This window comes from Gobius niger, assembly GCF_951799975.1.
Source record: "Gobius niger genome assembly, chromosome: 12".
Taxonomy (NCBI): domain Eukaryota; kingdom Metazoa; phylum Chordata; class Actinopteri; order Gobiiformes; family Gobiidae; genus Gobius; species Gobius niger.
Window position 1 is genome coordinate 21,930,220 of NC_136863.1, and position 15,473 is coordinate 21,945,692.

The following is a 15,473-nucleotide window of genomic DNA, read 5'->3' on the forward strand; positions in this document are numbered from 1 at the left end:
TTTTTAGTGGTAAGAAAAAGAGGAAGGGATAAAAATGAAGAAGAGATGGTGATCTGATGGACATAGTTGAGAAGGTCACATGAAAGTGTGTGCACTGTGTTACCAAGGTGAGGGCAGACTGCAGTACGAGGCGACATCAACACCACCTCATTTCCACTGTAACTAGATCAATATGCACCCTACAGTAGACATCCGTCAGCTTGAGCAGGAGTCTGTTGATAGTCACCTGCCTTGTTGACCTCAGGGGCTGAAGGGTGAACTTTTAGCCTTGAGTCACGAGAGACGGACATGTTTGATGGAACTATATGTCCTAGTATTTCATAAGAGTCTTGTGGTATTGCAAGATGTACAACATGAGTGGCGTGTAGACCTTGAGAACCGTAGAGTGGACGGACGACCAGAAAATCGTCATTCAAATGGACGTTTCAGGAAAGATCACACAACAGCTACAATGATTCTAAACCTTAGTTAAACTCTTTTATCTATTTTTGGCTTTTGATTTGCTGTGTGTGATTGGCTCAAAGCTCGACAGCCTGGCAACGCAACTATCCAAGAGTTTTAACACAATGCAAACTATATTCCCCCCGTCGATCTTGTGATAAAAATACCTCCTTGTGCCACGCAGCCCTAGATTCCGTGCCGCTGTTGGTCTGTTCCCCTCTCTCATCTGTTGCGCTCCTCTCTTGTTGTTTTAGGTGTGTGCACAATGGCATCCAAACCTCACCCTCCTCTGATGAAGAAGCACAGTCAGACGGATCTGATCAGCCGCCTGAAAAGTCGAAAGATCCTGGGAGTCGGCGGGGAGGATGACGATGGGGAAGTGCACCGATCAAAGGTTTGAGCACATATTAAACCTCCTTTCATCTTCTTCTGCTTATTTCTGTGGTGGGTTGAGGGCCTGTCCCAGATTGTACCCAAGATACAACGGTCAGCGCTGATGCAGAGACCCAGAGGTGCTGTACATTCATACACCAAGCAAATTGGATTACAGGGAAAATGAATGGTAACTATGGTGAATACGGTTGTAGTATTTTTGTTTTTTTACTTTTTGGGGGAGGAAAGCAAAGGTGTACGTGTACCTACAAAGACCACTTAAGACCTGAGGGGTTTACTACAAAGCTGATTGAACCTGTTCCTCTAACCCGGGTCGACAAACCCAGACATGGAGCTTTTGGATAAGTGGTACTACAAAGTGCGTTATCAGTCGGTTAAGTTAACCCTGGGTTTCTTTGGGGATTTGCGAGCACTTTCATGTGAAACAGGAGAAGTCGGCGCCAAGTGGCCAATCACGGACGAGACTCAGACACAGTTCATCTGTATATCAAAATCAAACCAAGGAGCACATAAGAGAATGTTCACATATGTTAATCTCTCAAACCCCCACCGTACCCGAGCACATTTTCTCCAATTCGACTTCAACCAAATCTAAAAGTTTACAGCCCAGAGGCCAGTGTAACGCCTCATTTGAAAGCTAAGTCCTGCAAAACCGGATATAAAGGACTTCTGTCGCCGCTGCTCAAGGTGCTTCCTCCTCTTCCCTCTCTGTTCCAAATGATTAGACTGTTCTGAAAGTGTTTTGCGCTATATAGTGCATCGCTACTACCTGGTCAAAAGCATAAATGTTCATGGCAAGACGCTTATGGGATTATTACACTATACTCCTGAAAGTCATATGTTAATCATGCACAGCTCTAAACTCTGTGCAGTACACCGCTTTTGTCATTCAGGCTGTTCCTCTGTGATACTCCACTGAGGGATTCATTAGCCTCAAAAAGCGATATAGATTTTGTCTAAAAGCTACAATGGACTGTTAATTGGCTCATTACCTAGACACTGTGCCGTTGCGTTGTGCTTATGCATCGCTGAATCTGGATCAGCTAATCTCTTGAGCTTTTGCTGCTCCACTGAGGTGTGACTGACCCCCCTGGGACCCCTCCTGCATCTCTTGTAAATAGAATTCTGTAATTGTTATTCATAAGTGTTGCGTGTGTGTGTGTGTGTAATGGATTGTACTCAAAGATGGTAAAAATCTGCGACCACAAGCTGCCCAACAAGGGAAGACAATCCTCTGCGTCATTTGACTGCAGCGTGCCCCATTTTACAATTTTTTTTCTTTTTTTTTTTATATAAGATTGCATTAGGAAGGGCTTAGACAGAGAAGACAGTTCTGCAATGAAATATTAATCAGACAAGTGGGAGAAAGGAGCTCGAACAGAAAGAGTGAGACAGACGCTGGTGGCTGATAGTTTGTGATGAGAAGACAACTCCCTTCTCTCTCTTCGCTGACTTTGTTTGCTTTTAGAACACACAGACTTTGTATGAGCAAATCCAAATGAGGGCGCATCACCCCAGTTGCCCTGTTCAAAGCAGGGGGACATGCAGCTTCGACAAACATCAACTGCATTTTTAATATGAACAAGAATTATTCAGTCTGTCCTGCTTTGGGTTCTTTACATTCGATCAGCTGGTAAATTTGAAAAGAGATTGCTGAATCTTTACTTAAGGTTCATGCTGGATGCCATTTACTTTGCAAACCTTCGTCAGTAGAGGTGAAAGTAAATTTGAATTTGTGTGTAAAATCTGAATTGTCTTTAGTTTATGAACTTGCAGTTGCTCAAACTTGCTCAAGATACTAAATTTAAAGCCAGTATTTTTAAGTGCAAGCAGGGATCTCTCAAAGACTCTCCTTGGACACATTGTGTAGTCATATCGACTGACCCTGACTTTAAGAATCGCTGACTCAAAACAGTAATTGTTCACCTATTCTTTCACAATGAGACATACTTGAGTCGCTTTCGTCGTCCTTGGCACAGGCCTTTGTGAAAAGGAGGTACTCAAACATGTTGCCGTTTGTAAAGACTCGGAAGGAGGGGAAGCAGTTGGTGCGGTCTCTGTGCTCCCAGTAAACACAGGAAGGATACGCAGCTCTGACGGGGTCTTCCTGCCCAGTTGACTGTTCACAGATAAGGCGCTTTCCAGCAGAAATACGTCAGTGAAGAGTCGGTGGCTTTCTGTTTTCACGGCCGCCATGAGAGACTGAGTTCAAGAGGAGCAAACTTGTCCCTCTTCCAGTCCACGTCTGTGTTTTAAATTGGTTACAATTTCTTTTGGTCTCAAGTTGGCTGGTGAAGTAGAGCAATGTTTCTCACTCTCCAGTATGTGAGGTTCTTCGTGTTGCACTCAAGCTCCCCTGCTTGACTGTGCATTTATAGAGGTTTTGGTCTTCCTTTGGATTACTCCTTTTTTAAAGCTTCCATTATAGACTTTGTTCAGTTCTAGATTAGGCCCGAGTGCTTTTTATAGACCTGGATAATATCTGGTGGTATGAACAATGTCAAATATTTTCTTAGGTGGTTCTTGTAGTAGAGATTTGCAAAGCTGTCCAGCTGACGACTTTTAGAGCCTCTGCTACAATGAAAAATCATGGCCAACTGAGGGCTCTCACACACAGAGCAGATGACTAGTGATTAGTGATAGACATTTGGGCTCAATAACAAGTCATAATCGAGTCATGTAGTTATACAGCAACACAATAATAGAGAAATGCAACATGCTGTTTGATTGGATGTCTTGATGGTGATGACATGGGGATATTCATTCCTCTCTGTTACATGCATTTAAAAAAAGACAAACGAATCACAGGATGTAGTAAACAACTTGGATGACGTGGCTGCTATTCTGTACCTTTCCAGTCACACATTTACAATGCACTCTGCAGCTTTAGTAAAGATGATATGGACTGATAGTAGTAATGGTGTTGTGGCTGTTGAATTTGAAAGGGGGTAGGCGCTTACAAGCTTCTTGTTTCTGCCTACTCCTTTTGGGCTTCATATCAGTTCTTTTGCTTTGTTATATCATCTGCTGAATATTGTGAAACTGAGCTGCTCAAATAAAAGAAGATGAACGAATGAATATAATTTCTGTAATTCTGCCGTTTCGCTGTATTGCCTGGGTCTTCTGTTATGAAATTATATCCTCTATTTGTCAAATGACAGGCATGAATTATACTATTGGGCTGCCTTTGTGATAGATTGATTTCCTTTCTCATTTGTCATGGTTTGTTGAGTTGTTTTACTCCGTCGAGCTGACTGACTGACTGATTGATGACGGGCCCAGCCGCAGCAGATGTGATTAAGCATCTCTCCACACTCTTCCATTGTGTAATTCTTCCTTTTCCTGTTTTCTTTCTTTCTTCACTCACTCACCCTCTCTCGCTCCCTCTCCGCAAATCTCTCTCCACTCAGTTCCTCCAATGCGTCGTCAGACGAGGCCTTGCTCTCCTGAGTACTCCTCATGCCGTTCATGAATATTTATGTATTCTGTCAAAAACAACCCTGAGGGAGTCTGATTCACCTGGTCATGTGATCACATCGGGCATCAACTCATTCACCTTCATATACTTCAGCAGCTGCTTTTTTTATGCATTATTTGGGGGGAGTAATCTCCCTGAACAATGCAGAAGAAATCTCACATATATACATTTTGTCTTAAAAATAACCTTTTTTCTTATGGCAATGAAGTCTGTCAGATGTTCATAAACTTATAGAGTTGATGTTTACATCTTTTTTCCCACCCATTTTTGTCCACAACGTCAAAGCTCCCTTTTTTTTTTTTTACGATGTGTGTTAGTCATTGGAAATGGTAAAATGCCAAGTCTCTGCAGATATTGATTGGTGTAACATTTATCATGTAGCGGTTTGTCTCCGTTGACTCAGGCGGAACTTGCTCATGCAGAAATCTGTTTTACACCTGACAGTCTGCTCTTTGTAAACAGTGCTAGACGGGAATGACTGATCTTGTTTGCACTTTGTGTGTGATTTTTTTTTTTTATGCCAAAATTGTATTTTTAGATTAACTGTGTTGTACGACTTTCTGCAGCTACAAAAGACTTGAAAAGAAAGCACTGATGCTGTGGTTTGACGGGACCTGAAGTTTCCATCAGCTGTGCACATGATTAAAGCAAGCGTAACTTCTGACGGGCCGCTTGTGGATGTTATTGTTTTCATTTAGTCATTTTAAAAGATGAAGCAATCCCTACTGTGGCTGACATCTTTAAAGCAGTACTAAGTAACTTTGTTAACTTAATTAATCCTTTCCGTAGTCCCACACACCTGCAGTGGCGCTTATGGCCTCTAGGGGCATGAGATACTTAGGCAGCACTGCTTTAAGTTCATAAAAATGTATGAACAATCAGGTCCTGTATCAACGGTCTCTTGATTGCAGTTTATGGTAAAAATTGACCACCATCTATTATGACATTGTAAGTGTCTGTTCAAAAAGCACCCATAATATTGTCGTTGCAATTTTCAGTAGCCTATTTTGCCTTTTAGTTTCCCAGCAATTTTTTTCTCCATACACTTGTTGCTCTCACTCGCAACTAAATAATAAGGTGTCTCAATGTTTATAGCGTGCAATTAGCATTTTAATAGATCCGCTACTCTCTGTACCCATTTGCCCTGCTGCTTTTCTAATGCGCTCCTTTCAGTCGCTCAGTGCTGAAAACATTACTCCTCCACCGAGAGTGCTTCATTCTGGGTTACGTGCCACTGTGGTCTCAGCTGTCACCGTGCATCACAGTTAAAATGAAATGCTGTTGCAATTTATTCCCCCCGTCTTTTTTGTCATCCACAGATCAGTCAGATGCTCGGGAACGAGACCAAGTTTGCAGTCCGGGAGCCTGTTGGGCTGAGGTGAGATTTCAGCCGCTGGTTTATTCAGCATCCGACAGCTCATGTAATTAACAGACTGGCTAAGGTCATCTGTGTAGCACTTCCAGTAGAGATCAACATCTTGTGGGCGCTGTGCAAACAGATCAGGAGTGATGAGGAGGAGCAGGAAAGATGTTTGAATGTGTGTGTTTTGCTCACAGGGCGTGGATCCTTATCTCGGCTGTGGGCTTTACGGTTATGGCCCTGATGGTAAGTACTGCATCCTGCCCGTCTGCTGCGCAAAATGTCAATGAATGTTCGCTTAAGACAAATGTGGCGTGTGTCATGGTAGAGGCTCAAACCTAAATATTGTGGAAACTTTTTTCCATCCCTGGATTGAGTACAGAGACCTTTACATTACATCACAAAACCATTCACACACATACTGTATTTTCCGGACCATAAGTCGCTCCGGAGTTTAAGTCGCACCAGCCGCCCTGGTGCAACGTTGACAAGCCTCTCCCGGCAGTGCGTTGTTCAAGCATCCATTTGCAAACTCGTTCCTCTACTTCTTCAGTGGTACAGGAGTAGCAGATACTGGTACACAAGCCTATAAGTCGCATACCCAGCCAAACTATGAAAAAAAAAGGGTGACTTATAGTCCGGAAAATACAGTACTTATATCCATGTTCACAAATGGAGGCAAGCTCTGAAGCATCTTGCTCAAGGACGTCTCTACTACACCGAATACCATCATGATGGCACTGAGCAAGCCACCAACCCTTGGGTCACCAGGCGATGATTAATTCCAATTTCAGAGAGCGGCTGAATATAGTGCCATATTAGCCAATGTTATATCGACATCATTAGTGTTTTAAGGTATTAGTGTTTTCTCTTTAACATCTTAGTTTGAATGTAAAATATATGCCAAACTCACCCTTTGCGATGCTTATTTAGTGATGTTTGTCCCCTAGCGAGCCGATTCACAGGCAATAACTACAATAACACGGTGCTCACTCATCTTTCCCGTGCGTAATCTTTAAGATAAAACCATAACTATAAACCTGGCTCAATCCATTATTTAGATTTTGTCGCTGAAAATACAGACAATTTGGTCCATTTTTATGCATGAAATGCCTTCTTTTTATATGAAAGCGTAAAAAGAGACGCAAACACTGAAAATACAGTGTCACAATATTAAACAGATGATCAAATATCGCCTTTTATACCTCACAAAGGAGAGGGGAGAAAAAAGGAAAGTCTCTGCAAATATGTGCACTTGCTTAAAATATTTGTCTTTGCTGAAACATGTTGATTTCTCCACAGTATATTTTCTAGTTTTAGTCTATCCTATCCTATCCATGCTTCTACAATGGCTCAGCCTGCACTTTGGATAGGTCTTGCAAGTTGAATGGTTCATTATACTCTTACAATACAATACAGCCGTGTGTCATTGCCTCAGTATTAAATGGAAAATATAGATACAATCCTCTCTTTGTAGTACTTACGACCAAAAAGCTGAATATCCCCAGTGTTTATGGCACACAGACTCGCACCAATAAACAGGAAGACTTTGTCCGTTCTGTATGACCATTTTTTGGGACGGGGGACAGGACACTTCTGTTTTTGATTTGACAGAGTGGTTTTGTTGTTGTCGTACACAGGCACTGGTGTTTCCCAACCAGCTCTATGAACTGGTGTTTGAAGAGGAGCTTTCCACGACCAGCCTCTCTGTTCGGCTTTATGGAGGAGCACTGCTGAGTGAGTCATTTTTCTTGTTACAGATCGAGCAGAAAAGCTCTGAATGGGAGGAGAAAAGTAAAGAAAAAACATACTCAGCACCAATGCCAACAGTGAATGATCTCTTACGTTAATGTGTTCACAGTGAAGGAGTTGTTGGAATCAAATTGGTTGGTCATTGATTGATTTTGCCAAAAACAAAAGTGCTCGGTGACGTTTAGGTTATGATTAGGGGTGGGCCATAGTGTATCGCATATTGTTAAACCGATATAATTTTTTGATATTGTTGACATCGAATGATTGAGTGGATATTATTTGCGAGGAAATGATCTTGAATAAAAGAAAGAATAAAATATCTTTGAATTATTCTTCCCTTTTGGGAAGACTAATTCAAAGATATGCGATATGCAATAATGATATGTGATCATGATATGTGATATGATATTGCCCACCCCTAATCAAAACCAAATTATTTTTCAAAACAAGTCTTAAAATGTATTCAATCAGGGCCAAAATTACGCTAAAATCATCACCAGGCACTTTTGATTTAGACCAATTCAGCCAAAAATGTGTAAATCTCTGTCAGACAGAAGTGACTCTGCGATATACTGTAGATTCCTGGATATTGAATCAACTAATATTGCAACATTAATTAGGCGTAGGCGTAAGGCTGAGATTTTTAAGTATTTTGTCTTGTCAATTATATCGTCCAACATATCGTTATCGTAATATGTCTTTTTTTATGTCGTGATATCGATTTTTAGGCCATATCGCCCTACCCTAGTTATGATATATATTTTATAGACCGTACTGTTTCAATGATTTCATATCATTGTGCACTAATTGTATTAACATTTTCAAGACAAATAGTCAAATACCACATTATTATTCATTATTCTCATATTGTGCGATGCAGTAGTGATTACAGTAATAGATGTACTAACTCGCAGCAGGTTAGATGGTGCTTACCAATAGGTACAGCGTCTCACTAACCTTCGTTTGAGAGAACAGATGTAAATGAAATTACCCGGCTCTTTCAACACTTTGTCTGTGATCATCCTCTTATTCTGTCATTAGGCTCCGCGTCACGTACATTCTTGTCCCAAAAAGTTCCCTCAGGGCTACAAATGCAAGTTTTAAGATTTGATTTGGTCGCCTGACAAGACGGTTCACTCTGAGGGCACAAATACAGGGAATACCAGAGCATTTCCCTCTCATTTCTCTGTCCTTTTTTATCTCTGCAAACCCCATGGGGCGCAGTGGGGGATGGCATGACACTGTACCGATCATGCATGTGTCTTGACTGTGTGGGCTGTGTAACGCTACATATCATTTCTTCTGTTACTTAGTTAATCTCCCATTAAATTGCGCTTTTCTGCTCCTTTGCCAAGGTCACTGTCCTACAGCTGCTCATAAATGGGTAGACAGGGGTAGGTGGTTCATTAGGGCCCTTGTGCTTTGTGGAGAAATGACTTTGGAAGATGAGCGCGTTCGTTTTAATGGCTTTGGTTTAAGACAGGGCTGTCCGTCAAGGTGGTGAGTCAGTCGTCTGGATAGTGATTATAGGGCTGGTGACGGCGCTGTGAAGAGGCACTACATGGTGGCAGTGAGAGGCAGGTTGCCACTTTATGGACGAGATGCCATTTGAGATCTGTTTAAGAAGGCTTAAAGAGGTGCTGGTGTACATATTTTTATTCAAACCTGTGTTGTAGTAATGATGTACTCTGTATGTAAATGTATGCTCTGTGCATGCATTTTCAAGTGGTTATGAGTGCCTTGGAATATTCTATGTATTAGTATTGCAGTGTATTGCAAGTATATGTTGAGATTTTGAAAGTCCGGAAAGTGAAAATGCAAACGTTAGTCCATGGCGCATTGAGTTGCCTTGTGTATGAAATGCGCAGTATAAATAAAGTTGCCTTGCCTTGCCTTTGAGTAATTTTTGGGCATAATATCCTTTTTTTTTTTTGTGCATTTTTTTTTTTTGTGTGCATTTTTTTCACTGCAGATTTGATGTGGGCACAGTGAAACATTAACGTCTGCTTCTAATTATGATGGTTAATTTATCGGTTAAAGGCGACATGTTAGTACTTGATAGGATTACATAATCAGCACATTTATTTATGTGTTTTTAGACGTACTATGCTCTTTGTCGACAGTCGAGATAAGTGGATAGGAAAGTGTCCCGATGATTATCTGACAATGGCAATATACACATTAGGCACCCTGTATATTATTTTGCCTATTTATTTGTTTATTTGACAGGGACACTGTATATAAATTAACATTTCTGTAAATGCACCGGAATTAGCCAAAATCCTTTTTTTCATCAGTAGTCCCTGGACATATGTTAATAGTCTCCCTAAGTCAATAAAAACATTCAAGGTCAATAAAATACAAAGTAGGACACAGGTCACTCACAATACAAGTAGATACAAATACAAAACAGTGCAAACAATAAAAGTGTCATATGATACATATACAGGCATTAATGACTGCATGAGTGTTATGTAATGAACCAGTTCTTCAGATGTTTTTGAAACAGTATGTATGTGGACAGCTCTCTGTTTGCTGGGATGGAGTTCCAGTCTTTGGCCGCAGTTCTAGAAAAGGCTCTGACTAAAGTCACTTTTACTAAATGGGACTATGCAGTCTCCTCGAGCTGCCACTCTGGTCACCCGCTGTGACGATGTGGGGTTTCTGATGCTGACAAACTGACTGAGTGGAGGGGATGATGGGTTGTGGACTATTTTATGTGTGAGGCAGAGGTTTGAATACTTACTGAGATTTTCCCAGCTTAAAAGTTTGTGCTTTTGAAGGATGTTGCAGTGATGTTTTTTGGCCCAGAATTTGTTTAGTTCGTTTGTAAAGTGACTCTATGGGTTGTAGTGTAGTGTTGTCTTGTTTGCTTGAGACCAAGTTGTTAAACAGTAGGTTATTTGATCAAATGGGAAAAAGGTACGGTTCATAAACGCTTTATGCACAAATCTGATCAACACAGCAAAGCCAGCAAGGGATGGATGACTTTATATGAAATGTCAACAAAGCTGTGGGGATTAGCAATCACAAAGGTTTGAGGGTTTACAACACACGGTGCCGTAGTGAGGAGGGGAGGCGTCTGGTCATCCACACAAAGAAGTCTTGGCCGGTCAAAAGCTCTGTTTCCATTCCAAAATCCCAGAGTAATGCAGCAAAATGAACCGGAAAATAGCAGGGAATGATTGAGCGCTGGCTTTTATTGCAATCAATGTCACAAAGGCCTTTAACACAATCAATGAGCCAATTATCCCTGAGAGTACATGGGATTGTACACAGCCGTTTGAGCCGCGTAAAACTTCTTCTCATGCGAGTTTCGGCATGTAGGAGTCATGTAGGAGTCTTTAATGTAGAACTCCATGTTATGTTGTTTTTCTTCCCAAGCCCCTAAGCCTAATTTTTTTCCTCCCTTTTTATCTCCACTCTCTCTAGGCTTATCCCTCATCTTGTGGAACGGGCTCTACACTGCTGAAAAAATCGTCATTCAGTGGACCCTGCTCAGTGAAGCTTGCTACTTTGCCATCCAGTTTTTAGGTGACTAAGCCTCTCGAACAGAGTTTTTATTAAACCATATAAATGTCCTTGTAAGTTTGTATATAAATGCACTAGGCTCAATAGGGTTTTCTTAAAGGGGGTCACTTCTACTGCTCGTTGTGTGAGGATGGAGTGCCCTCTTGTGGTGAGGGAGTTGTTTCGCAGCCTTTTGCCACAAGTTGTTGCCATAGTGGTTTGGGTACTTCTTTTTTTTTTTTCTCTTCTTCTTCTTCTTTACTTTTTTTTTTGAATGAACTATAACAGCTTCACTCCCAAAATGTCCCCCCAAAAAAAGTTAAAGTAATTGATATAGATAATGATATTTTCAAGTTTTGCTATAGTTTAGAATCCCCAAAATAGGCATGGCGTGTTTTATTAATTGATAAATGTGACTGACAAAACAATTTAATCTTGATATGTTTAAAATCAGCTAAACCTGTAGTTTAGGGACTCCAACAATGCAATACATTTTCTGAAATGCATGCGAATCTTGCACTAGTTTGGCTATTCATATTTCAGTCTCTCATTTGTTAATGCGCCTGAAAATGTTTAAGTTAGCTAAATCTTGATTTTTAAATCACAAATGGCAAATCTAATCGCACTAATGAGAAAAAAAGATCAGTTCAATATTTTATTAAAAATACACAGCCTTAAAGCAGAACTAAGTAACTCATACCCCTAGAGGCCATAAGCACCACTGCAGGTGTCATAGCATGTTGCTTTTTTTTACTCATTCATTGTCCATGAGAGTAAATACTACGCTGACAGAAAAGACAAAGGGAGAGAGGGATATCATACATCCAATTACAAAATACTCAAACTTGGCTGTAAATACTGTTTAAATTGCGCTAGCCCACAGTTAGCTTTGCCCATTAGCCTGCTAGCTTCTTCTTCCTGATTCCATTAGTGTGTATTGCTGACTCCGACCCGGAGGCAGCAAAGTTACAATTGTGGTTTTCTGGCCAGACAGATGAAAGACCCCCCAACATCTCATCAACACTTGTATTACCACCAGAGGGACTACGAAAAAGATTTATTAAGGGAAACAAGTTACTTAGTACTGCTTTAAAGGAACAGGCCACCGTTTTTCCATACTGAGATATGTTCTTACCTGAGCTTAGACGAGTTGATGCGTACCTGTCTGGTCTTCACGCGTGCGCTCAGTCACGCCAAAACATCAAACATGTTGTTAGCATTTAGCCTCTCCTCCTCTAATGGGGGTGGCATAATGGGGGTGAAGTTAGAAGCGACCAAGCTCTTCCACGTTTCCCCTATTTAAATATGGTTACGTATAGTTAGTTACTCGATCCAAGTATAGTCACACAAAATTGGACGTCCGCACAGTAAAGTGGATATATTACTACTGTTTATCGACAATGTTGACTTATGTTGCATTGAAGTGTAATTCTTTTCTTCTTTTTTTCCCCCTAGTCACATCTGTTACCCTGTTAGAGTTGGGCATGCTACCAAATGCTGCCATTTTGCTGCTCCTTAGCCGAGTGCTCTTCCTGTCAGTGACCATGGCCTACTACTACCACCTTGGCCGCCGGGTAAAGAAAATCTGAGCATACCTCGAGGGAAAGAGAGCGGAGACTGTTTGAGCACAGACAACAAACACTGGATCTTAGAAGGGTTTCGGAGTGCGTTTTCATTGGGACCAGGAGCATTACTTTGGCTGGAGGATGCGCCGCCCCGCTCCGTTCGAAGGACCTGAAATCCACCTGATACAACTCGCTGTATTTGAGCTCTAGAACAAGAGAATTTTTCCCGAGCTTTGAGGTTCAATCTTTTCACACACATTCCCTCTCTGTACAGTTTCAAGTGCTGTTATCTTCAAAAAAAAAGAGCTAGTAGTTTGTCGTGCATTGTTATATTTGTGCCATCTATATGAAATGTATACAGAAGACTGACTTCCACTGGATATTATTTTTTTATCATTCATTTAAATCTATTTTACAGATAGTCCATCTTCGTAAAGTGTTGTTACGACACTGACAACTATGAAGTTTCCTGTTTGTCGCGTTTGCAGTTGCGCAAATTAAATGGAAATACACCACATGCACAGGGTACCGCAATACCTGCTCTAATAATTGTAACTACAACCATATGATGAGCTGTTTTTATTTACATTTAAAGACGAATAGTATTATGAAAGAAGGTATTTATTATTTGATCCAAAAAAAGAAAAAAGTACCAAAGTGAAGACTGCTTTGTAAAAAAATTATACACTATCAGAGTAACTATATGTAAAGCATTGGATCCATAGAGTATAGCGCAGTAGTATCAGGGGCCAAAAACCAGGGACCTTATTGTGATCATGTGTAGAGCAGAGCTGAACTGGTTCCTAGTTAGAAATGTAGCACAGTTTTGTACTTCTCATATCCTTTGGCTTGCCTTAAAACTAATTAACGGACCAGTCACTAACACTGCATCTTTCCTCTGTAAATATGTAAATAACACAAACATCATGTGGCATTGACGTGAACCAAATGGGGAAACTCCAGTATTAGGCAGACTTTGGCAGAAATGAGTCTTTCTCTTTGTGTTTGTATTTAGGTGGAATATTGTGTTTCTGATGCATGCAACGTAATGCACCAAACGTATAGCTTATAGTTTCTTGATAAAATTAACATGACAGTTATTTAACTTTTATGTGAATGGAGCGTTAAAACTATAGACTACCCATCAAAGCTTGTCCTGCGTTCATTTAGGGGCATTTCCTACCTCCATTTGAGCACACTTTTGGCTTTATTTTTTGGGTTTTAGCCCTCGCTAGCTGAGGCAATAGATCGCCATTTCTTTTCAACAACTTGACATACATACACGCTAGAGCAGCCTCTGTTTAAAGGTGGTCCCGGTTGAACCAAATCACCATATAGTGCCCTGCCCAAGAAGGGAGTAGTCCTGAGGTCGGGCTGATTGTGGGTTCCTATACCGTCCAGCGCTGCAGCCGATGTACTTGTTGCATGGGTGCGCTCTGACTTAAGATGGGGCACATGAAACATGGGTGAGGTCTCCAAAAGCATAGTCATTATCCTTTTTACAGTGTTTAATTACATCTGAGTGATACTACCAGCCCGATCCTCTGCGCTGACTCGCGTCGTAATTATGGAGCTCAAGAAAAATGTCCTCATTTCTGTCAATACTAGGTTTCCAATATCAGCCATGTGAACTGTTCAAAGCTCTGGGTTATTTTCGGAGAGGTGGGCCGTTCTAGTGGGGCCGACCAATGGCGCTTTTATTCACTTGGCCTTCTGACGTATATAGTAAATAAATATTGCTTTGCGACTTGTATCTTTAAAATGTAGACCAATGGTGAATTGAGGTATTTATTCATTGTTATCTATGTTGAGATTTGTACTGATAGAAATGCAGGTGAACTCTTTTAAAGTTGTAGCATTGTGTGTTGTGTATATATGTGCAATATTGTACCTCAATGAATTGTGATTTCCACCATTTAGTAAAATAAAGAACACTATTGTTTATTAAGGCTTTTCTCTTACAAGCTTGGTCATTCCTGTGTTACTCAGTTACTGTATATACCAGTGTGACATTATCTCCACGTTCTAATCTAGACAGCTCAAGGCAGGAAGATAAATTCAGGACCCATCTGCATTGTCTTTCCCCAACAGTATTTTAAACAGCCACACACAACTGTATGCCAGCTGTCAATTCCTTAAGGCTACCATCCACCAGGTAACTGAGAGAGGAAGCCACAAAGTCACCGAATCCTTTCTGACAAAAGACATGTTGTGCAATATGGCATTTTGTTTAGAGCTGTGTTTTCTGTTTGGATTGTGCGTAAAACATGTCACAACACGCGCGCCATCTTCACGCAACCCTTTTTCTTGTGAAAGTAGTTTAGTTGCAGCCGTGGTGTGCGCCTGCATGTTTAAACTGCGCTCGGCCGCTCCTCTCTCAAACACACTCGAGGTGAAAAGACAGATTGTGTGCGTCAGGAAACTTGTGTGTGGTCAACGGTGTTTACAGGCAACAAGCCATCTGTGATTCCCAGTGTATATGCATTCCCGTCGTGCTTTCCACGTTTGAGGAGTTGAATTACTATGGTTTGGGGCAGAGCTGTGTGTTAATGTCAATGTGTGAAATGGGGTTCATCATCTACCATGACCATTACCTCTCAAATGACAAAGTATGAAAGGAAATAGAAAGGCTCTATACAAAAATGCCTGGTATATTTTAAACAGCTTTATAGTGGTAAAACCAAATTATGTAAGATTTTATAAATTTATGCAGCCCATCTTTATGTACAGTATGGTAATACTGCAAACATTAACCTGGGTATTTTGTATTGAATATTGATTATACTATTTAAAATGTTATGTTTTCCTGTATGGAGTATGCATTATTGTTGCGGACACATTACATTGCATTATTTATTGGCGTCGGTGGTGATCAGCTGATTTTGTAGCCACAGCTGCCCTGGGGCTGACTGACAGAGATGAGGCTGCACATCTGCTTTAGATAGGGTCATCATTTAGACTCACAAAAGCCCAA

At 40.9% G+C, this 15,473-nt stretch overlaps 1 protein-coding gene and 1 long non-coding RNA gene across 4 annotated transcripts in view; both read left to right on the top strand.

Moving 5' to 3' along the window:
* tp53i11b (tumor protein p53 inducible protein 11b) overlaps nucleotides 1–12,993 on the top strand; it is a 28,881-nt gene extending 15,888 nt beyond the window's left edge. The window contains exons 3-8 of one of the 2 annotated variants that reach the window (XM_079567950.1): nucleotides 696–835; nucleotides 5,632–5,690; nucleotides 5,870–5,918; nucleotides 7,313–7,409; nucleotides 10,857–10,958; nucleotides 12,390–12,993. In XM_079567950.1, the coding sequence (XP_079424076.1) occupies nucleotides 696–835; nucleotides 5,632–5,690; nucleotides 5,870–5,918; nucleotides 7,313–7,409; nucleotides 10,857–10,958; nucleotides 12,390–12,523 (581 nt within the window). In that variant the 3' untranslated portion in view covers nucleotides 12,524–12,993. The remainder of the gene's footprint in view (nucleotides 1–695; nucleotides 836–5,631; nucleotides 5,691–5,869; nucleotides 5,919–7,312; nucleotides 7,410–10,856; nucleotides 10,959–12,389) is intronic. The other variant, XM_079567951.1, reaches the window with a different exon arrangement.
* Nucleotides 1–15,473, top strand: part of LOC306971619 — a 159,542-nt gene that overhangs the window by 24,634 nt on the left and 119,435 nt on the right. The window lies entirely within an intron of this gene.